Source organism: Fukomys damarensis, unplaced genomic scaffold (genome assembly GCF_012274545.1).
Source record: "Fukomys damarensis isolate Sample0158 unplaced genomic scaffold, DMR_v1.0_HiC HiC_scaffold_33, whole genome shotgun sequence".
Lineage (NCBI taxonomy): Eukaryota > Metazoa > Chordata > Mammalia > Rodentia > Bathyergidae > Fukomys > Fukomys damarensis.
The window spans coordinates 22,272,400-22,295,191 of record NW_022900945.1 but is presented as its reverse complement, the minus strand read 5'-3'; the positions used below and the strand labels follow the sequence as shown (position 1 = coordinate 22,295,191).

Genomic DNA, 22,792 nt, shown 5'->3' with positions numbered 1-22,792 from the left:
GAGTATTTTTCTAAAATTAGCCAACAATATGCAAAAATTTTTAAATAAACTTTCCTGAGTATATTTTAGGCTTACAACATGATGACATGGGATACATAAAGTTAGCATAGTGGTTACTATGATTCAGGTAACAAGCCTACCGAGGGCCTTCCAGCTTCAGTAAATCCCGTCAACCACACCCAGAACTATGCTGATCCAATTTAGATGGTGTTTGTTACTCAAGTTGACACTACCTGTTAGCTATCACATGTCTGTATCATATTTTTATCTCTTAGAGATATCTTTTACACTTGCATCATAGAACAATAAAAGAAAGGCTAACAAAATGTTCATGGTAATAATGATCATAGCAAGAAATACCATACAAAAATAGCTCCAATTAATTAATTCATATTTTGAGTATTATTAATTTTTTGTTTATTTTAAATATTTAAAATGCAGACAGAAAAATCCATGTGCAGCCCTGAGGGAGGTCAAAGCCAGTTCATAAAAAACAGTATTATGTTTATTATGTTAAGTTATTCAATAGGTATTTACTGACCAAAGGCCATGCTGGTGGCCCTGTGGAAGGGAAGGCAGGAAGGAAGATGTGGCTTCATAAGGATCAGAGTTCCTCTGCACATGCAATCGCCAATTCAGAAATAAAATACTAAACAAGCTATACGAACAAATGAACTTTTGAATTTCTCTTAAGCATGGTAAATGAAATAGTACAAGGTGCCATGAGTATGCAGAAGTATAGAAAGGAAGGATAGATTCCCGCTCGATTAGCGAGTCACTGATCCTTCAGGAAATGACATATATGATTAGTTTTTCCAGCAATCACAACAACAAAAGCAATGAGAAAAGCTCCAGAGAGTGAAGCCGCTTGTACAGGATTCCTGGGGTGAACATGATGTGTTTGGTCTAGAGTGAAGTTCCATATGGTGAAGCTAAGACAGTGTGAGATGGGAGGAGGAGTGCACAAGATTCAGTACACACTGTGCATCATGTGAACGGATAAAATCACATGATATCTCAACTGACACAGAAAAGTAATTCAACGAAACTTAATTCTCTTTCTTGATTAAAAACACTAAACAAACTAGGAATAAGAGAAAATTACCTCAACACTGTAAAAAGCCTTTTACGAAAAGCTCACAGTAAACAGCACTTTCAATCCTAAAAGATAGAACGCTCCTCCTTTAACTTCATCGAAAAGGGAAGGATTGGTCAGGATTTTAACTCAGTGGCTCCATGCCTGCCTCACAAGTGCAAGGTCCTGAGTTTGATCCCCAACACACACAAAAAAAACAAACAAACAGGAAAGGTGCTGTCTTTTGCCACTTCTGTTAACCTTAATTCCTGAAGTACTGGCCAGAGGAGTTTGACAAGAAACAGAAATAAAGGCACTTAAGGGCTGGGGATTTAGCTCAGTGGTTTGGTGACCTGCCTTGTAAGCATAAGGAACTGAGTTCAATTCCCGGTAACAAAAAAAAAAAAAGAAAGAAAGAAAAGAAAAGAAATAAAAGCACTTAAATTGAAAGGACAGAAATAAATTTCATATTTGTTTCCACTTGACAAAATTTTTACTAGTAGAAAATGCTAATAATTACATTAAAATATTAGAATAATAAACAATGCATCACAATATATAATACCAACACTCAAAAATAAAATGAACTGCTGTACATGAACAATGTCCAAACTGTAATGAAAACAGGAAAAATTCAATTTATGATTTCATCAAACATGAAAATACTTAGAAATTAACATATTAAAATACTCCATTAAAAAGGTAAAAGAATTGTGCAAAAGATACTACAACACAAAAGGATGGGTGGTGCAGGGAGAGAGGAAAAGAAAAGGGAATCAAAAAAGGAATTAAGATGTGTTATGTACCTGTGCCAACTTCCCACAAGAAAAGTAAACATTATGTACTATACATGTGCTAATGCACTAAAATAATAAAAAAAGAAAAATAAATAAAGTGAAGCATGAAATGCAGGCTATGGGGAACAATATTTGCAAATTATAAATCTACATAAGGATGCCTACACATCCAGAATAAAATTCTGGAAAATAAAAATGAGGCAAAATGGGTAAAAAATTAAGATTTCTCCATAAACAAAATACAAATATCATTAGGAAGATGAAAAAATAATCAACATCACAAATTATTTTAAAAAACAAACAAAAGCTGCACATTTAAAAATAAACATGGCCTAACCCAACTAAGATTGGTAGGAGGAACCTACAGTAAGAAGTATGGGACTGAGCATGTAGCTTGCTAATAGCAAATAACTTCCAGTAGTGAGTTAGTTTATGAGCAGGCAGTCAGTAGGGACACCCTAACATAGAGTCCACTGGATAAACAAAATAAGCACATGCAACAAATCAAAAGTTTATTCAAGCCATACAGTTAGTTAAGCTTAGAAATGTAAAAGCAAACACAAGGAAAAAGATAAAAATTTAGGATAAGAATGAGAAAATAAGGACCCTTCTTCATCCCAGGAAGAAGCTTCTTAAGTAGAATATACTAAATTAGTTGAGAGCTCCTCCATACTGCCTGGTTAGGCTTAGAAGAACATTAGAAATGTAAAGTAACCAGTTTTCTTTTAACCTGTTTCCAGCTGAGTAACTGACATTTTAAAACTTTACAAAGGCCTCTGCTCTCTGCCTATCCATATTAGACCAATACAAAGAAAACATTCTGGAAGTCCACTTTCAGAAGTCCCTCTTGGAAATACAGAAGGTTTTTTTTAATAAGATTTTCTGATTTCCTCCTTTTGTCCATGATTTCATTCTTCAATTTTGTGAGACATTAAGCTCAGTTTTACACAGTATGTACATAATTAATAAGTTTCAGTAACAGTGTGCATTTTTATCATACTGAATGCACGGTTCTCTTCCTACTGCTGAATATAGCCACAAAAAGAATAACATGGATGCTGGGATGCACTCTCTCTCCTCTGACACTTAAGGCAATAAGGAGAGGTTAAATTTACAACTGTTAGTATAATCTTTGTTGCCTTGTGGGGTCAACCTGTTTAAAAAGGCAGTAGTCCAGAAACTGGAAGATAAAAATGAATGAGAGTGTTGGAAAGAAAAACAGGAAGAAGGAAAATTCATGATATTGTTTGAACTTTTCAATACCTATATCTGTACTTGAAACTAAGTCTAAAACTTTGATTTTAGTTTAGATAAGCCATTGTATTACTGATATTTTCTAAAATTACTTTCAATACTTCAGCTTCTTTCCTGTGTAGCTAAAAATAATCCCTTCATTGTAATGAATACTGATGGTTGCAACAAAAGTCTGGTGATTGTAGTGATGGTTCATTTTAATCCCATAGCTATGCAACTTGCCAATGTAAGTGGTTTCCCATGCATGCTCATTCAATCAAACAATAAATACGAGGCCTCATCTTTGAGTCTCCATGGTGTCTCTTTCCTCCTTTCTTAAAGAGGGTCTCCCATATTTTCCATAATTAATAGATAAAACTAGGGATACCTGTATTCCTTTCTGGTGCTGTTAATAGTATTCAGTGCTTCCATTTTCTGAAGGAAGAGATAAAGAAGGGCTCCTGCCTTGTGATATAGCCCTGTTTCACTTCCTGTCTCAGAGGGCCAAAAAATATCCTGACTCAAAGTTGAACAATGTTCTGAAGAGGCTTCTTTGTTCTGCTTACAGTTGTCTTCTAATATGCATCTAATAGGGTCTTCAAAAGTACAAAGCCCCACAGAAAGGTTTGAAAAAATTTAGTATTTTCAGAAAATGTTTTTTAAAAGAATTTCTATTTTTGTGGAAATTTAATGTTGTTAGGACATAAACAAGGCTGTTTTCCAATTACATTCAGTGAAATTGAAAATGTAATTAAAGTTTACTAACTAAGAAAAGCCCAGGTCCTGATGGATTCACTGCTGAATTCTACAAGACATTTAGAGAAGTGCTATTGCTACTACTCTTTAAACTCTTCAATGAAATTGAAAGAGAAGCAATACTTCCAAATTCATTCCTGGAAGCAAGTGTTTGTTTCCCAAACCAGGAAAAGACCCAACCAAAAGAGAAAACTACAGGCCAATCTCCTTAATTAACATAGATGCAAAAATCCTCAATAAGATACTGGCAAACAGAATACAGAAGATCATCAAGAAGATTGTACACCCTGACCAAGTCAAATTCATCTCAGGGATGCAAGGATGGTTCAACATATGTAAATCAATAAATGTAATACACTATATTAACAGAGTCAAGGACAAAAACTTCAATAGATGCAGAAAAAGTATTCAACAAAATTCAACACACATTCATGATAAAAACCCTGCACATAATTGGAATAGATGGTCTTTTGTTTTGTTTTGTTTTTTCAGACAGGGTCTATGTAGTTCAGACTGCTCTGGAACTCACTGTGTAGCTCAGGCTGGTCTCAAACTTGCAGTGATCCTCCTGCCTCAGCCTCCTGAGTGCTGGGATTATGGGCATGTGCCACTGCTCCCAGCTAAAATGGTCTTTAAATCAACCTGATAAAGTATATCTATGAAAAACCAATAACCAACATCATCCTAAATAGTCAAAAACTAAAAATCTTCACACTAAAATCAGGACTAATACAAGGATGTTCACTTTCACCACTCTTGCTCAATATAGTTCTACAAACATTAGCCACAGCAATTAGACAAGAGAAAGAAATAAAATGAATAAAGATAGGAAAGGAAGAGATTAAACTGTCCCTATTTGCTGATGATATTATACTGTACATGACAGACCCAAAAAAACTCTTCCAAAAGACTGCTATTCTTAATTGACAGATTCAATAGAGTAGCAGAATACTAATTCAACATTCAAATATCAATAGCCTTCTTGTTTACAAATAACAGACTTCCCTGAGAGAGAAATTAGAGAAACAATTCCTTTCAAATTAATATACAAAAAAAAAAAGAAATATCTAGGAATTGATCTAACAAAGGAGACAAAAGACCTCTACTCTGAAAATTATAGTACTCTAAAAAAAGAGATAAAAGAGGATATAAGAAGATGGAAAGACATCCCTCTCTCCTCGGTAGGAAGAATCATTATAGTAAAAATGAGCATACTTCCAAAATTTCTATACAGATTCAATGCAATTCCAATTGAAATTCCAACAGTATATTTCACAGAACTTGAGAAAACAATCCAAAACTTCATTTGGAACAAGAAGAGACCTAGAATAGCAAAAGCTATTCTAAGCAACAGAGACATGTCAGTGGGTATCACAATTCCCAACTTGAAACAATACTTCAAAGCCACTGTGATAAAAAGAGCATGGTACTAGCAAAGAAACAGCCCTGAGTATCAATGGAATAGATTAGAAGATGCAGAAACAACACCAGACATACTCAGCTACTCATGAAGGAGACAACCATCCTCACTGGAGGAAAGATAGCTTCTTTAATAAATGGTGTTGGACAAACTAGCTTTCAACTTGTCAAAGATTAAAACTAGATCCCTATCTTTCACCATGCACTAAACTAAAATCCAAGTGGGTTAAAGATCAAACTATCAAAACAGAAACACTAACTGGGAAGTAATTTAGGTAGAACTCTTGAAGACATTGGCATAGGAGAAGACTTTATGAACAAATCCTTAGCAGCACAAGAACTAAAGAATAAACAATTGGGATCTCACTGTATTAAAAAGTTTTTGCAGTACAAGAGAAATCACCAATAGAGCTAAGAGACAACCTACCATGTTGGAAAAAATATTTACCAGCTGCTCCTCTCAGACAAAGGACTACTCTCTAGAATATATAAAGAACTCGAAAAAATCAGACCCCCCCCAAAATACAAAGACCTGATTCAAAAATGGGCATCTGAAATGAACAGACATTTCTCAGACAAAAAAATAAAAGCAGCCAATAAATATATGATAAAAATGTTTGACATCACTGGTCATTCAAGAAATGCAGATGAAAACAACACTGAGATTCCACCTCACCCCAGAAAGAATGGCTGCTACTGAAGAAATCAACCAATAACAAATGATGATGGTGCTGTGGGGAGAAAGGAACCCTTCTTCATGGTTGGTGGGAGTGCAGACTGGGACAACCACTGTAGAAATCAACATGGAGATACCTCAAATAACTTGGATTAGAGGTTCCATTTGACCCAGATATCCCCCTGCTGAGTATCTTTCCAAAAGAATTAAAAGAATCATACCACAGTGATATATGTGCACCTATGTTTATAGCAGCATAGTGCATAATAGCTAAAACTTGGAAACAACCCAAATGCCCCTCAACTGGAGACTGGATAAAGAAGATGTGGTTTTTCTATAAAATGGAGTACTACTCAGCCATAAGGAATATGAAACTAGAAACATTTATAACTAAATGGATGCATATTGAGGCTATGCTCTTAAGTGAAATAAATAGGACACCTTGAGTAAATATCGAATAGTTTCTCTGGTGTGAAAAACTAAAAGTATAAATAAGGTTCCAGTGGTATAATTGGAAATGTGAAATATAATGAAAATGTCTAAAGGGGAAGTGGGAAGGGGAGGGGAAAGGAAGTAAGGGAAAAGAAAAAATGTGAAAAAAGGAAAAAATGGAAACAAAGTCTTTGTAAATAGGGAAGGTTGAAAGGGATGAAGGGAGGGCAGGGGTATGGAGAAAAAACAAGAACCAAGATATATCATGTAAAGTTACAAGATCCCAGTGATACATGTAACTGTATTGTTTGCTTTATGTGTACCAATAAACTCAACAGAAAAACAAAAAATTTCAAATAGTGATTTAACCTGCTGGTCTTAGATTCTTTCATTGATAGAGGTTATCTGTAAGTCTCATATTCTGTCACAAGTCTCTCTAGTTTTAGCTGTAAGATAAGAGACAATTTGAAGAACAAATTTCCTAAGAAATATAAAACTCTTGCTGAGCTCTTATAGATTTTACCATAGTTTTTTCCAAACAGTCCATAACCATAGCTACTGGTAAAGCTGAAAACTGCTAGAAGGGATCATTGACTGAAGCCCCCTTTTATATCTAGCTTTATTACTATGGCATTATTTTATACTTCTTTGAGTTATTCTTTTCTGCAGGGTGTTTAAGACCAAGTTAAAGTGAGATCTATTTCAATCTACATGAACCTCTTGCTATCTATCAAGGTCACTTAAGTCCCTTCAGACATCGTTTTGGAACCTTACATAGAACCTCTCAGCTCCTCTATCAGTGTGAGCCTTCAGGATGGGTTACAGCCTTGCTTTGCCATGTTGCTTTCAGTGAAAGCCTGGAAGACTTTTCCCTCTCAGTGACCCTGCTTTGGTACACAGTATATTTGTCCTCTGGTGCCCAGAAATGTCCCTGCTCAGGAGGTTGAGTGACTTACCAAAGACGTAGGATCCTGAAGAAAAGATTCCTTTGTGTCCTGGATCTTGTAGACCTTGAGGGGCCAGGGCCAAAATATTGGCTGTCCTCATAGCCCAGTTACCTTTCTCACTTTGGACTCCAAACTTTAGTTGTTGAATACCCAGAAGAGAAGATCAGTGACATTAGTAGTGCAGTAGGAGCAGTGAGCTTAACAATTATAATTTTTTCTGAACATTAAACACTTTGAAATATAAAGCATAGTTAGGAGGCTGTTGTTTCTTATCAACCTTGGTTGTGGGCAAAATTCTTTTAACTTCATCTTTTCTTGTTTGGTTTTTTTTTTTTTTCTGTTGTATGTAACTTTGGAGACATTACTAAAAAGAGAAACATATGAATTATGTTTAAATCCACTATAACTTTATAAACATGTGGCATATGATTTTCATGTGATAGTTACTTACACATTTGTCAACACTGGTACTATAATGAGACTTATGTGCTTCTTATACTTTCTGTTGAGTTGAAGGAAATTACATGAACAGTTACTCATGAGCTCCAATGACCGTGATGCCTTCTGGAAGAGTCTTGGCTGTGGAGTGGCTGAAGATGTAGGAACAAAATTCTGCCACTTGTTGCATAAATTCAGGATGCAGCTCATCATCGTGCAGCTTCTCAAGCTGGAAAAGTCTCTTGTGAGTGGGTGACTTGACAATAAAGCATTTCTTTATTGGAAAGAACTTTTTATACATGGAGCAAACTGAAACTTTGAATTCTCTGAGTGCTACCTGGAGTAGGAAAAATAGGACCTTTTCATATAGAATATACTTAAATGATTCTTAAGATTGGGCATCAGATTTAGCATCCTAGAATGAGGGAGTATCATATTATTTTTTAAACCCCGTGTTGTAAAATAATAGACACATTCAGAGTAGGGATAGTTTTTCATTTTGAGATATAGTAAGTGATGGAAAGGGCACATGTTGCACTTTGAAGATCAATTTGTGGTACTTACAGTTGCTAAATATTCTGGGGAGTATTGCCTGCTTTGTACAGGTGTTTCAAGCCCAGTACTGACAGCTTCCCATCGAGTTCACATCCTAAGTCTCATAACAAACTTTCCTCATTCTCTTATAGAAATTGATGCACAGGCAGGCATTGTCAATTGCCTCAAATTGTAGTGCTAATATGAATACAAGCAACCTTGATCCCACAACTTTTTGAACCACCTCACTAGCTGTTTGTGTTTGCTGAGTGAGTGATTATAAAAATAATTGGTTTATTTGTGTATTATTTTGTAATTATTTCTTATAGTATGTGTAAATGCAGTCTTGACTATAAATATGCAAAATAAATTCTATTGTCTATATTTTACAATGGAAATAAGAAGTCTGGGGAAAAGGACTATGGTTTAATCATAATTTGATCATGTGCTCCACAGGTTCATTTACTGTAGCTTTGACTCAGTGATATTGAAATGTGCTGGACTATTTGAGAGTTGGGGCTAGTGGAAGGTGATGAGGTTTTAAGAGGGATTAATACTTGTTACTAGACAGGGTCCCAGGAGGTTCCTAAAGCTGAAAAAGGAATTTAACCACCCAACCCATAAAAAAGTTTGAGGTTTTGCTGACTCTCATTCTGGAAAAAGAATTTTCAAGCTGTATCAGTAAGAGGCAAGGGAAAGTTTCATTAGGTAGAAATGTAAGTGCACACTTAAGGGTGCAAGTGTGAGTGTTCGGAAAAATGAGATACATCACAGTTGGGAGCTGGGAATTTTTATGCTCTTTTGGTGGCAAAAGCTGTGGAATTTTTTACTCTATATTCTTTGTTTCCATTTAAGGATGGCTTATCCATGGGAAAATAGTGGTCTTTTTTGAAAAGTTCCACAAAATTGACATGCACTTAACTATCCTAGCAAAAGACAACAACAACAACAAAACCAAAATCACAAGCAAAGGAAAAAATTACTAAAATGGAAAATAAAAAGATGGACATAACCATCAGTGTTACAGAAATAAAAAGGGTACAAGGTCATACTGCAAACACCTGTATCTTATCAAATTGTCCATGAAATGAACAAATTCCTAGTCATCACTTGAAGATGTACTCACCAGGCAGTTTTTAATCACTTTTCCTACATTTCAGTTTGTTTTGTCCCTGTACTCTACTCCAGATCTTAATGACTAAGTATGCATTTAGGTAAAATTCACTGACCTTTTCAATATGTATGCCCCATTCTTTCTTTAGGAAAGATCACAACTAAGAGACACTTGTCAAGAAAACATAAAACAGAGAGTATCTGTGTGTGGTAAACAAATGCAATGAACTTCAAGTCTCTGATCAATTGTAACTTCAGATTGCTGAAGGACTTTTAGACCAAGACAACAAGCTCACAACTCATGCTCAAGAAAATACCTCTTATCGAATCTAATGCACTACACTTGGCTTCCATCTGCCTAGAAAGTAAGAAGACCTGAATAAGTATTTCTTGATTGACTGAGTCAAAGCTGTGGTAGTAACCACGCTGACTGAACATCGTACACTTTTTAAAGATTTTTGAAATCATAATGAAATTTACTACAGGAAATATTTTCTGTCTTTCCCATTCCTCCCAGTGTTTATTGAGCTTTTCTATGTTGTCCCAGCAGGAGGAAACATGACTTAAACCTCAATTCACAGAACAGGGAAGGACACTCTCTAATGAGCAAGTTTTGTTATGGATGAGTGAGTTTGAAATCCTAGAAACAAAATAGAATGGTGCTTGCCTTGAACCAGGGAGTAGGGAAATGTGCAGTCAGTCAAGAGGCAGAGAGTTTCTGTGTTGTGGGGAGGGAAATCTAACTTCCACTGTGTAGGGAACCAAATATATATACTCTCAGAGTTGTTTTTGAGCCTAACATAACCACCTCCATGTTAACTTCTGAATCACCTCACTGGCACGAACGGGCCATTACCCATGACAACGGCCTTGAGCAGAGAGGTGGCATGATCTGTCACCTAGCAACATCTTGACACCTTGTGATGTATGGATCCGCTCTGAAGCCACCGGTATCCTTATCTCAAGACATCCTGTTGCAGCAATTGCGCGCTCTGGAACTCCCCCAAAGAATTGCCCCCCCCTTTTCTTTGTCTTTATATATGCTGACTGTGCCTAAAATAAACGAGACCTTGACAAGCCTCTGCTTGGTCTCCTTCTTTCTGCGCCTCTCTTGTCCCATTTCCAGGTATTTCCCCTTCTCGAGCTCTGCTAATTACAAGCCCTGCTGGCCAGGGCACCACTGCACTAAAATGTGAAAGTACTCAACAGTACTTACATATTCATATGTGGTTTATATATGGTCCATACAGTTCATATATGTGGCAGTTATGATGGTAAATGTTATGTGGCTTTTTCGCGACTTAGAAGATAGTGAAAAATTAAGGTATCAGTAAACTGATCACAACATTTGAATTTGAATGGAAATGTAGAAAACGTTCCGGAGCAATGACATTAGATTTAAAAACGCCTTTGAAAGCCAGGCGTGGTGGCACACCTCTGTTATCCCAGACGGTAGTAGGAAAGGATCTAGGCATTACCATCAGTCTATTTCCCAGAAACTAAGAGTTGCCCTGCTTTCACTTTCCATTTGGCCTGTGTCCAACATGAAGCTACTTTCAAGTTTTCCTGAGTTACCCCATAGCTCTTCCACTCATGAGTAAAAGAGACGACTGGCCCTTTTCAGTTATTAACTTTGCTCGGACCTGTGGTGCTCTGGAGCAGGTGTGTTCACTTTCTTTCCTTCTTTATATCATGCAAGTTATTCTTGGGCTTCACTTGATTTTTCCAAGGTTTTCTATAATAATTTCTTCTCTAAATAACTGTCACTTGATAAGTAATTGTCCAATCTCCTGGAAATTCTAAATAAAAGAGTATTTTTTGAAGTCTAGTTTATTTACTTAACAGTTCAGTTTGCGCATGCTACCAATTTTGAGTAACTTGTTTTAACCAACTTCCAAATTATTTTTTCAGTACTAAGGATTGAACCCAGAATTATGCCAGTGAGTCGATTCCCTGCTCTTTTACTACTTTTTGTTTTGAACAAGTGCTCCGTAAGTCACTAAGTTGTCTAAGATGGCCTCTAACATGTGATTCTCCTGCCTTAGCCTCCCAACATGCAGGGATTACAAGCATGCAACATCGTGCCCAGATTGTACAGAATTTAAAATTTTTTTCTTCATAAGTAAAATAAATAGTCACTTCCCACAGATACTACCTCTTAAAGGTTGCAGCACATTTGAATATCACCACACTGAGTTCAAGGCACACAGAAAATGTACTTTGGGGGGAACACATCAAGTCCTATCTAAATCATAGGACCCTTCCCTTGCCTTCTTGTTTCCACTGTAAGATAGAGACAATGTAGTTTCTTTTACTTTTTTTCTCATTGAGTTTCTTGGTATATTTTAGGTATACAGTACAGTTACATTCATCATTGGGATCTTGTACCTTTACATGACAGGTCTTGGTTCTCATTTTTCCCCATGCCCCTGCCCTCCCTTCACCCGTCCTCCCATCCCTATTTACAAATACTTTATTTCCATTTTTTCATTTTCTCATGGGTTGTTTTTCTTTCCCTTTATTTCCTTTAACCTACCCTTCCCACGTCCCCTACACCTTTAGCCATTTTCTTCCTATTTTACATTGTCAATTATACCATTAGGATCTTATGTACCATTACAATGTAGTTTCTTTTAAATGGCTCAAGTTACAACAGATTTTACACAAAACACTGGAAATTTTACAAAATAATTAACAAGAAAAAGCAATTATTTTTGCAATTATTCGGTCTGGAAACACAGGTAGCATAGTAATGTGGTTCAAGGTTTGAGATAGAGGCTGCTTGGATTCAGATTATTTATAGTGCTATGATTTGAGACAAATGATGTAGCCTGTCTGTGCTTCATTTTCTATAAAAATCATGGGAAAGCTTTAAGGTGTGCAATCCATGTAGATCACGAGCCCTTCCCCTGGAACACAGGTACAGTGGAGGGAGCCCCCTCCTGACTGCAGTGAGCATCAGAACCAAGTGCTGTGAGGTCATGAGAGTATTACATGTCCTTTTTCTTGCTGCATTTCTCAGCAACCAGTTCCACTATGAGAGGATCTGTTATTTTTGGAAATTACACTTTTAAAATAATATGATGTTTCCTCGCTCCAGTATGCTCAAACTGACCCTCAATCTTGAGAGATATTCCGATATATTTTACACCTAAGGAACATTTTAAAACAGCAAATGGTTCCTGAGATTTCTTCCAAGAAACAATTTCAAGACACAGGATGGTTAGTCTTCTTAAACCTTCTCTCTGGAACAGCTACAAAAATTCCTTTTATGGTTGTTGCTCAATTGCTCGAACTAAGTACTTTCAGTTTCACATTCCTCTAACTGTATCACAAAGTTTGTTGTCTTTCGTTATTTGCCCACTCAGGCAAGTACAGAAGCCTGTTGACATCGGAGGGTGAAATAAAAGCTGCACATAGAGCCAGAGGCAGAGAAGAAAGAAGCCAAACCACCTACGCTGTGGAGAAGAGCAGGTAAGTGGTTGCCTCCCCTTCCAGCAGCTTCTCCAGCTATGAAGGAGTCTGCTCCGGGAGTCAAAGTTTCAAACTCTGATGCAGGGAAGGGAAGGAGATTATAAGGGCTACTTAGTTTTCTTAAAAGCTATCAGAACTTTGAACGGTTGGAGCTGAGGCTTAGATGGGACAGGGAGTCGAATGAAATCCAGATTTTATCACAGCAGCAGGTCCCCTAGTGTCATTACTGGACTTGTGTTGAGTGTACTCACAGAGGGAAATGAATGACTGTTGGCTTTGTGTGGACTGGGAACACAGGCTACTGTGGTTCCTGCTGGGCTCACTTAGAACTGCTCCTGCTGCAGTTATGGATGTTACAAGGTGGCCAGTGTGCTGTTTGAAGGAAAGCACAGAAATGAGACGCAGCTAAACAGCTACTTTCATTGCTAAAGACAAAGAGAGAAAAATACTCAGAATAAAAGAGGAAAATCACAAAAGCATCCTATTTCCTAATCACGCATCTGAACTTCGTTTCAAACTGAATGTTTTCCGTCAGCAGTGCTGCAGAATCAGTGACTTCTTAAGGCTCACTCACGCTCTACCCCGCAACAGCGGAATTTGGCCCCTGCACTTTCCTAAAGGGCTTCCTCTAGAAAAATCTCACGTAGTGCAGCACTCAGAGAGAGGTCTTTGCTTCCAAGAGTGATCTCAGACAAATTTCCCTGCCATCAGGGAACTCTTCCCCTGACTTCCTTGGTAGGTTCTAGCCTCATTTCTCACCTCTCGTCTAAGGCTTTCTCTCCTTGTCAGCTACTTACCCTCTGCTTCCTCCTCTCTTTCTTCCTCCCTTCATATTTCTCCTTCTTCTCCTCTACCAAAAGAAAACAAACGAGTAAAAAAGCAAGCACAGGACCTAAAAGCACATTGCTTAAAACATCCTAGAACAATGCCCATTCTAGTCCTCTTGATCTGTTGTCTGATTTCATAATCCTTATTTCATAGAAATTTTTAGCAAAAATCCAGTATTTGCCACTGTGTGCTCACTTCTTGCTGAGTTCACACTCAGCTTCACTCACTGTGAAGCTCAGGTAGCCCCCGAGTCAGGCACTGCCCTTGCCTATGCCCCTCCAAGTTCTGCAAGAGTCCCTAATGATGTGCACCCATGGTTAGGTATTTTCACAAAATTTGCAGAAGAAAATTGTATTTGTTTTCCTTCTGAGAAGGCAGTTAAAGAATTCTGTGGAGCTGCATTCCAGCAAAATGAGCACAGCTATTAGGGATGGGAGGAAGGAACACATTTGAAAATCCCTGGAAATTGAAAATGAAATTGAAATACTCACTCATTCCACCTCTGCCCTTGCAGACGAGAGCACAGGCTGGACATGGCCTCGGAGACCCACATGCCAGGCCCAGTGTGCCTCATCGAGAACGTGAAAGGGCGACTGAGGGAGAATCAGGAAGCTCTGAGGATCCTGTCTGCCCTTCCCAAGCCCGTCGTGGTGGTGGCTATCGTGGGCCTCTACCGCACAGGCAAATCCTACCTGATGAACAAGCTGGCTGGGAAGCAAAAGGGTGAGTGCCCCCAGCAAAGCCCTGCTGAGCCCTCTGTCCACCCACTGCCTGCATCCTGCGTGGGGCTCAGCCAGTGGACAAAGAGCCAGGACGAATACTGAGAGCTAATCTTCTGCTCACTGGTGAGCTTTATATCTTCACTCTGTCCTGGGGTATGAGAGTCACCAGCTGACCCCACTATGCCTTAGCTTCCACTTCGAGAGCATAAATTGGCCCTTTCCTAAAAAAAAGAAAGGCAGTAATATGAATAATTAATTTACATGGTAATAAACTCTAAGACTCTTATTAAGATGTTCGTAGAGTATGAGCCAGTTTCCACTGCTTTTGAGGCTAAAAAAATGTTTCATTTGTATTACATTTTCTATTGTTCCAGTTTTCTCATAATACACAATTTGCCCTTTTAAAGATTTTTAGGTGTTCAGTGTTTGGCACCGAGTAAATTCACACTTTTGTGCAGTCAGCATTTCCATCCCCTTCCAGAACAACCTCCTCTTCCTATGCACGCATCCCGTACCACCGTTCTACACTCCATCTCTATGACTTTGACCTCTCCACAAGTATATACAAGTGAGGTCAGACAAGAATTGTCCTTTCAGGAATGGTTTTTTTCATGTAGTGTGATGTCTTTAAGTTTCCACAATGTCCCATTTGTCAAAATTTCCTTCCTTTAAGAAAGGAGCTAAAGGTGCAGGGAAGGTGTGATGGGTAGGGGAAGAACAAAAAGGGAAAAGAAAAAAATGTGAGAGAATGAAAAGATGAAAATAAAGTGTTTGTAGATGGGGAGGGGAGGAGGGGGTGAAGGGAGGGCAGGGGTAAGGGGAAAAAATGAGAATCAAGACTTGCCATGTAGAGGTACATGATCCCAACAATGAATGAAACTGTACTGTATCCCTAAAATGTACCAATAAACTCAATAAAATTAATAAATTAAAAAAAATTGTCTCAAAATTAAGCTTAAACCCTGTTGGTTGGTAAATACCAACATTTGGGTTTGTTGCGTAAAAACCCTCTTCACTTTGAAATTGTATTCTCTCTTTCTTCATTTTTTTTTTCTAAACACCACATAGGATGATGAAGAAATAAAGTGAGAGAAGTCTGCTGAAATATGCTTTCAAAAAAAAATAAATAATAATAATAATAAAATAAATAAAAGCAAAAAAAAATTTCCTTCCTTTAAAGGCTTAATAAAGTATGAATATGGTACACCAATCTGTTCATCCATTCACCTATAAATAGGTGGCTTTCTTCCAGTTTTTTTCTGTTAGGAATAATGCTGATATGCACATGGGTGTAAAAATTTTGGTTCAAGATTATGCTTTCAATTTTTCTGAATGTATATTCATGGGCTGTATTGCTGGGTCACACAGTAATTCCACTTACTTTCTAGAGTAATCACAATCCATTTTTCAGTCTGCCTGCACCATTTTATGTTCCCACAGTGTGGCACAAGTGTACTAATTTCTCCACATTCTGCAATTATGTATTATTTTGTTTGGTTTTGTTCATTTATTTGTTTGGATAGTGGCCATTTGGATGGGTGTGAAGCAGTCTCTTGTGATTTCAATTTACATTTCCCTAAATGACTACTACTTTAGCATCTTTTTGTGTGCTTATTGGCCATTTCAATATTGTCTCTTTATAAATGCCTACTTGAATATCTTGTTCATTTTTAATCTGATTGTGTATCATGATAAGAACTTTTGATATATTCTTCATATCAGCCCTTTGTCAGATACACGCCTGTGAAATAACTTCTCCAGTTCTATGAATTGCTTTCTTATTCCGTGAAGGTGAACTTTGATGCACCAATTTTTCAATTTTGAAGAAGTCTAAACTCTATACTTTCATTTGCTAAGATTCTACTTTTTTATTTCCCGTGTTAGTACCTTCTATTTCTTTTATTTTCTAATTACATTGGATGAGACTTTCAGATCAATGTTGAACACAAGCAGCCAGACACCTCTTTCTTGCTTTTGATCCTATTGAAAAAGATTTTACTTTTTTGTCATTGACTGTGATGTTGCCTATGAATTTTCATATAAGACCATTATTGTGCTAAGATAGTGTGCTTTTATTTGAAGTTTCCTGAGTATTTTTGCAGCACTGGAGATAGAACCCTGCAAGGAATAAGCTACATTCCTTTTTCATCAACCTTTTCTTTTGTATGTGTGGCACTGAAGATTGAACCTAGAATCTCAACATGCTTCAAAAGAGCTCTGCCACTGAGCTACATATCCAGCCCTTTTTAAAATTTTACCTTGAGACAGAGTCTCACTGGGTTGACTAGATGACCTTAAAGGGTGATCCTCCTGCCTCAGCCTCCACTGCAACCGGTGTGAGAGGTTCGCACCGTATGCTGACAAGATGAATTTTTTTTCATCGTGAAAATGATCAATTTTTTCTTGTATCAGATAACCTTGTCTTTATTATTTCTCTTATTGTAAGTAAGATTGATACTGGCCGTGGGTTCAGTTCTCTCTCCTAACATTTATACTAAATTTTAATCTCAGTTTCAGGAATACTTGCCTTCTCCACCCTGCTCATCTCCTCTATGCTTTGCAGGCTTCTCACTGGGCTCCACAGTGCAGTCTCACACCAAAGGAATCTGGATGTGGTGTGTGCCGCATCCCAGGAAGCCAAATCAGACTCTCGTTCTGCTTGACACCGAGGGCCTGGGTGATGTCGAGAAAGTAAGAACTAAAGATAATTTTGGATTTGCTCCCTGTCTTTGAATATCCTCTACAATAACCAGTTTTTACTTACATAAGAAATTTGCTTAAATATAATCTGCCTTTTAGTTTTTGCTTATATTTCAGAGACTAAGTTTAGCAGCCAAAACGAGGAAAATATTCATAAGACAGAATCCTAGCAGAAAAGCCACATGATTGATACCGTGTTCTAAGTACCAACAATCTATAAATTAATAAAGTTACCTTGTATGCAAAAAGAGAACACAAACATACTCAGTGACAAAGTCTTATCCTACAGTGAAATTTAAGGATTTACGTGTTGAAGCTTCATGATTTTGTGTTTCACTTAAAACTCTAGTTCTAAGTCTGTGACCTTATGCAAACAAATTGACTTCTTTTAGCCTCAGCTTTCTGATGTGTTCAATAGATATAATAGCTTTACATAGGCCTCATAGTAGTGTTTTAAATTTTTAATAAGATAAATAATATTTTTGTTATATAATAATTCCTATAAAGGAGCTGCAAGTATTATAAACTTTATTATTTATTTATTTATTTATTTACACAGTTGCAGGGATTGAAAAGTTGATCACTATAACACTAATTTAGTCCATAGCCCCTATTTACCTACTTTTTTAATTTTGAGGAAAGGTCACACTAAATTGCTTAGGCTGGCACTGAATTTAGAATCCTCCTGTCTCAGTCTCCCATGCAGATAGGATTACAAGCACACACCACTACATCAGGGTCTAAATCTCTTGTAAGTTAATCATGCTATTAAAAAGGAGAAATTTTTAAATTTAAATTTTCTTTAAAGCCTTAGAACCTAACCTGTTTTTCAGTTGTCTTACAGTAATCCTAAGAGGGTCTATAGAGAATCAGTGTAAATTAACTTCTAATCAAAAATATATTCAAAGTTTAAGTCCTGTAGACATTTTTATTTGGATTTAGTTTCCTATGTAATTATTCTAAAAAATATAATTAAGTGATGATACTTTTACCACTGCTGATCTGTAAAATGACATAAGAATAAAGTACACTTGTGGCCCAAATGTGTTCTGACTTCCAGGGCGACAACCAGAATGATGCCTGGATCTTCGCCCTGGCGATACTTCTGAGTAGCACCTTTGTGTACAACAGCATGGGAACCATCAACCAGCAGGCCATGGACCAGCTGCAGTATCCTTTTTGTGGTCTAGCATTGCACAAAAGTCGGAGGAGAGACCTGTGTGAGTAAACCAGCTACATGGCTCTAGACCCTGAAAGAACCAACTCAAAAAGGGAAAACATACGCAATAATTCAAGAAGAGGAAACATTCATGTGCTTAGTAAAGAAATGACACTTAGGTTAAGAACAAACACAAAATAAAAGTTTGTGGTTTTCTCAAACTAATATGGGATGAAGGGCCCAGTTACTTTTGCCAGTTTTCCTTAGCGCCTCAGCTATGTGACTGAACTCACAAGTCGAATCAGAGCAAAATCTTCACCCAGGAAGAAGGAAGTTGAAGACTCGGCTGACTTCATGAGCTTCTTCCCAGACTTTGTGTGGACACTGAGAGATTTCTCCTTAGATTTAGAATTAGATGGCAATTCGATCTCTCCAGATGCCTACCTGGAAAATTCCTTGAAGCTAAAGCAAGGTAACATTGATAGATAATTGATAAGTGGGAACACCAAAAGGCGGGAAATTAGGAGTCTGTACTTTTCTATTTATACTTTTTGTACATTTACAGCTTTTCATTACTTCTACCTGCCTACATCTGCAAATTAAACCTTAATGTCTGAAATAATAGGTTCAATTTTAAAATTTTTAAAATACTTTCTCCCTTGTTTAAAGAACAAGTTTTTTCTTTCACCTTTGCTATGCTTAATTTAAATTTATCTTACTGCTTACCATTTGTGACTGTTTATTTAAACAAGGAATGTAAAATACAATGAATGTATATTCAAAGAAAATAGATTAAAGCAGTGTAGTAGCTCGAGTATTGGAAAAGGATGGCCCACAGACAAAAGATGGCTAAGGAGGCTCTTCCTCCTGTCTCAAAATAGATATTTTTGGGAAAATGTAGAGCTTAGTTATTTATGTATTGTCTACAGATGATGCCATGCTACAGAAAAAGAGGTAAATGTGGGGCCAGGGATTTAGCTCAGTGTTTCCTCTGCCCGCCTCGCAAGCACAAGGTCCTGAGTTCAATCCCCAGTACCACAAGAAAGAAAGAAAGAAAGAAAGAAAGAAAGAAAGAAAGAAAAAAGAAAGAAGAATGAAAGAAAGAAATAGAAGGCAAATGTGGAGGAAAGAGGCTATCTGTCCTGAAAATCTGAAAATGTATACCATTTGATCCTTTACAAAAGTGTTTGCAAATTCTTACCATGAGTAAATCCCTTCTTACAGGTACCAGTCAGAAAGATTTTAATCTCCCCCGACTCTGCATCCGGAAGTTCTTCCCCAAGAAGAAGTGCTTCATCTTCGATAGACCAAGTCATAGAAAGAAGCTGGCCCAGCTCGAGACACTGCATGATGATGAACTAGACTCTGAATTTGTGAAGCAAGTTGGAGAGTTCTGTTCTTACATCTTCAACTCTTCCAGGATTAAAACACTTCCAGGAGGCATCGAGGTCAACGGACCTCGTGAGTACCCTTCCTATTTTCACTCGTTTATAATACTGAGGAGGGAGAAAAGAAATGAAGCTGGTTGCAGTTTCAGATTTTCCAATGGACCGCTACCACATTGAATTTTAGATGGCATCAACCTGTCTAATAGATTTTGTTAATCACATTTCTTGATGGGAAAAGAGAGAAAAAGCCAAAAGGGAAAAAAATGGTTATTTCTTAAAAATTTCTTAAGTAAACTAGACATGCAGTCTGTAATATGGAAGCCAATAGAAAAGTGTGGTTATTTAAAGTTAAAGGTAAATTCATTTAAATGAAAAAAAATTAAAACATCTCATTGTTACATGTCAAGGGTACATATTCCCATGTGCCTAGTGACTATTGTATTAGCAACTCAGAAAGTTCTCTTAAATAATGCTGTTCTTTTTCTTTTTCTTTTTCTTTTTTTTTTTTTGAGACAGGGTCTCACTATGTAGTTGAGACTGACTTGGAACTCACTATGTAGTCCAGGCTGGTCTCGAACTCACAGCGATTCTCCTGACTCAGCCTCCTGAGTGCTGGGATTACAGGTGTGCACCACCACCCGGCAATGCTATTCATTTTAATAAACCAAATGGCAGGCCAGGGCTTTAGCTCAGGTCCCGAGTTCAATCCCAAGTACCAAAATAATAATAATAATAATAATAATAATAATAATAATAATAATAATAATAATAATATAAACCCAATAGCAACCGCTTTTGATTGGGATAGTATATCTTGTTCTATAAATAGTGATCAAATGTTTGCTGTTAACAAGGATGATGATACAGATATAAATGAAAGAGATATAATTCTAGTCATAATGGCACCTAGAGTTAAAATGGATGGAAAATTCTAATTCAAAATTCCTGTGTAATATATATCTAGGAATCTCAATCTTTAGTGTACATACACATCATGGGGGGGGTCTCCCTGAAGAAGAAGGTCAAATTCAACAGGTCTGGGCAAAGGCTGTAGTGCTGAATTTCTAGCAAATTACCAGGTACACTGGTAATTGTACCAATGACACTTGAAGGTAAACGGGTGGTAGCTGACACGCTCAGAATTGCCTACAGTGGAGACTTTTTTGTACTCTAGCTATAACAAGCTTCATCACCTGCTGTCTGTATGCAGGTCTGGAGACCCTGGTGCTGACCTACCTCAGTGCCATCAACAGTGGGGATCTGCCCTGCATGGAGAACGCAGTCCTAACCTTGGCCCAGATAGAGAACTCAGCTGCCGTGAAGAAAGCCTTGGCCCACTATGACCAGCAGATGAGCCAGAAAGTGCAGCTGCCCACAGACACCCTCCAGGAGCTGCTGGATCTGCACAGGGCCTGTGAGAGGGAGGCCATCGAGATCTTCATGAAACATTCCTTCAAAGATGTTGACCATCATTTTCAAAAGGAATTGGCGGTGGGTAATTTTTGTCTCAAGTGTTTATGGATTTGGATTAGAGAACACAAAGTGCTACAAGAAAATGAAATAAGTATTAATTTTGAGAAAGCAAATTATTCCTAGATTTCAAAATGATCTTAGCTACCTATGGATAATCATAATTCTAAGAAGAAACAATTTTATTAGTATGGACTCAAAGTTTCAAAGCATTTTTTCTTGCATGATTACATTATAGACTTCCTCCTATTAGAACTAAATGCACATAACTAGTAATGAGATCTTCTGTTATCACATTGGTTTGATACTTGAGGCAAAAGCAAAAAAATATTTTAAATTATCTAATGAAGGCTTATGTTGAAGTATATTTATCCCATGAGAAATTATTGGTCTAATCTGAAATATTAGTAGTGTTCTGAAGTGTGGCATAATGCTAAAAGTCTCTGCTCAGAAATTCAACTCCAGAGAAAAAGGAATTTTAGTAAAAAGTTGGAATCATAATCTTTTTGAGACGTGTCCTCACAAACTGACCACATATTATTATCTCTCCTTAACTATTTTTTATTTATTATTTTTTTATTAAAGGGCCAGCTAGAAAAAAAGCGAGATAACTTTTGTAAACAGAACATGAAAGCATCTTCAGATCGTTGTACAGCTTTACTGAAGGTTATTTTCAGTCCCCTAGAAGAAGAGGTGAAACAAGGAATTTATTCTGTAGCAGGGGGCTATCATCTCCTTCTTCAGAAGGTAGGAGACCTGAAGAAAAAGTACTATGAGGAACCCAAGAAGGGGATACAGGTAAGTAATATTACCTGTGTTATTGTACCAGTTTCCAACATCAGCATGACCAGTCATAATTACACAGAGGTGTGCCTTACTGTCCGTACTACATTCACACTTTCGGTCACTAACACCACAAGAAGCCTGTTATACTGTATCTGCCCTAGGCACTCATCACAGAGAGCACACGCAATTAACATTTGAGTTGTCATCTTTTTCACTGTCTGTTACCTTCCTAACTCACATTTCCTTAGTTTTCTTAGCCCATCCACTTCCTTTTCTGATCTGCTGTCTCCATGAAGTCTTTATTCTTTAGCATGCTCAGCCTGTAGCATTAACTCAGCACCTTCAATTTAAAGTGACACAGAATCTCTTTCCCATGAGCTTCCTATAAAGGACATTGCTTCTTGCGGGTCTTACTGGCCAGCCTGGATCGTGTGCACATTCTTGTTAATAGGGAATCTTAGCCACCACCATCCCCAAGACTGAGAGGAACAGTTCTGAGAGGAAAAGTTGGTGGTCAAAAGACAGAAATAAATACTTAGAGTCACTTCCTACTATTAACTCTGTGTTCCTTGGTTTGGAAGGCTGAAGAGGTTCTGCAGAAATTCTTGCAGTCCAAGGAGGATATGACTATTGCCATTCTACAGACAGACCAGACTCTCCAAGAGAAAGAAAAAGAGATCGAAGGTGAGGAGCAAGTCAAGAGGCTACATGACCTCAAAAGCTCTTAAAAGTTTAAATAATTTGTCTAAGTAAACCTGGTATTCTTTTTGTTGTTGTTGTTGTTTTGTTTTTTTTGTTTTTTTTTTTTTTTAGACAGTGTCTCACTATGTAGTTTACACTTGCCT

General features: G+C 37.3%; 1 protein-coding gene across 2 annotated transcripts in view; it reads left to right on the top strand.

The window, feature by feature from the left end:
• Positions 1–11,030: 11,030 nt before the first annotated feature.
• The window catches only part of LOC104870880 (guanylate-binding protein 1), a 19,847-nt gene continuing 8,085 nt past the window's right edge, over positions 11,031–22,792 (top strand). Inside the window, exons 1-10 of one of the 2 annotated variants that reach the window (XM_010636656.3) lie at positions 11,031–11,082; positions 12,789–12,894; positions 14,237–14,445; positions 17,008–17,135; positions 18,205–18,314; positions 18,579–18,775; positions 19,528–19,764; positions 20,902–21,182; positions 21,747–21,959; positions 22,529–22,631. In XM_010636656.3, coding sequence (XP_010634958.1) covers positions 14,256–14,445; positions 17,008–17,135; positions 18,205–18,314; positions 18,579–18,775; positions 19,528–19,764; positions 20,902–21,182; positions 21,747–21,959; positions 22,529–22,631 — 1,459 coding nt within the window. In that variant the 5' untranslated portion in view covers positions 11,031–11,082; positions 12,789–12,894; positions 14,237–14,255. Of the gene's footprint in view, positions 11,083–12,500; positions 12,643–12,788; positions 12,895–14,236; positions 14,446–17,007; positions 17,136–18,204; positions 18,315–18,578; positions 18,776–19,527; positions 19,765–20,901; positions 21,183–21,746; positions 21,960–22,528; positions 22,632–22,792 lie in introns of those variants that run through there. The other variant, XM_010636655.3, reaches the window with a different exon arrangement.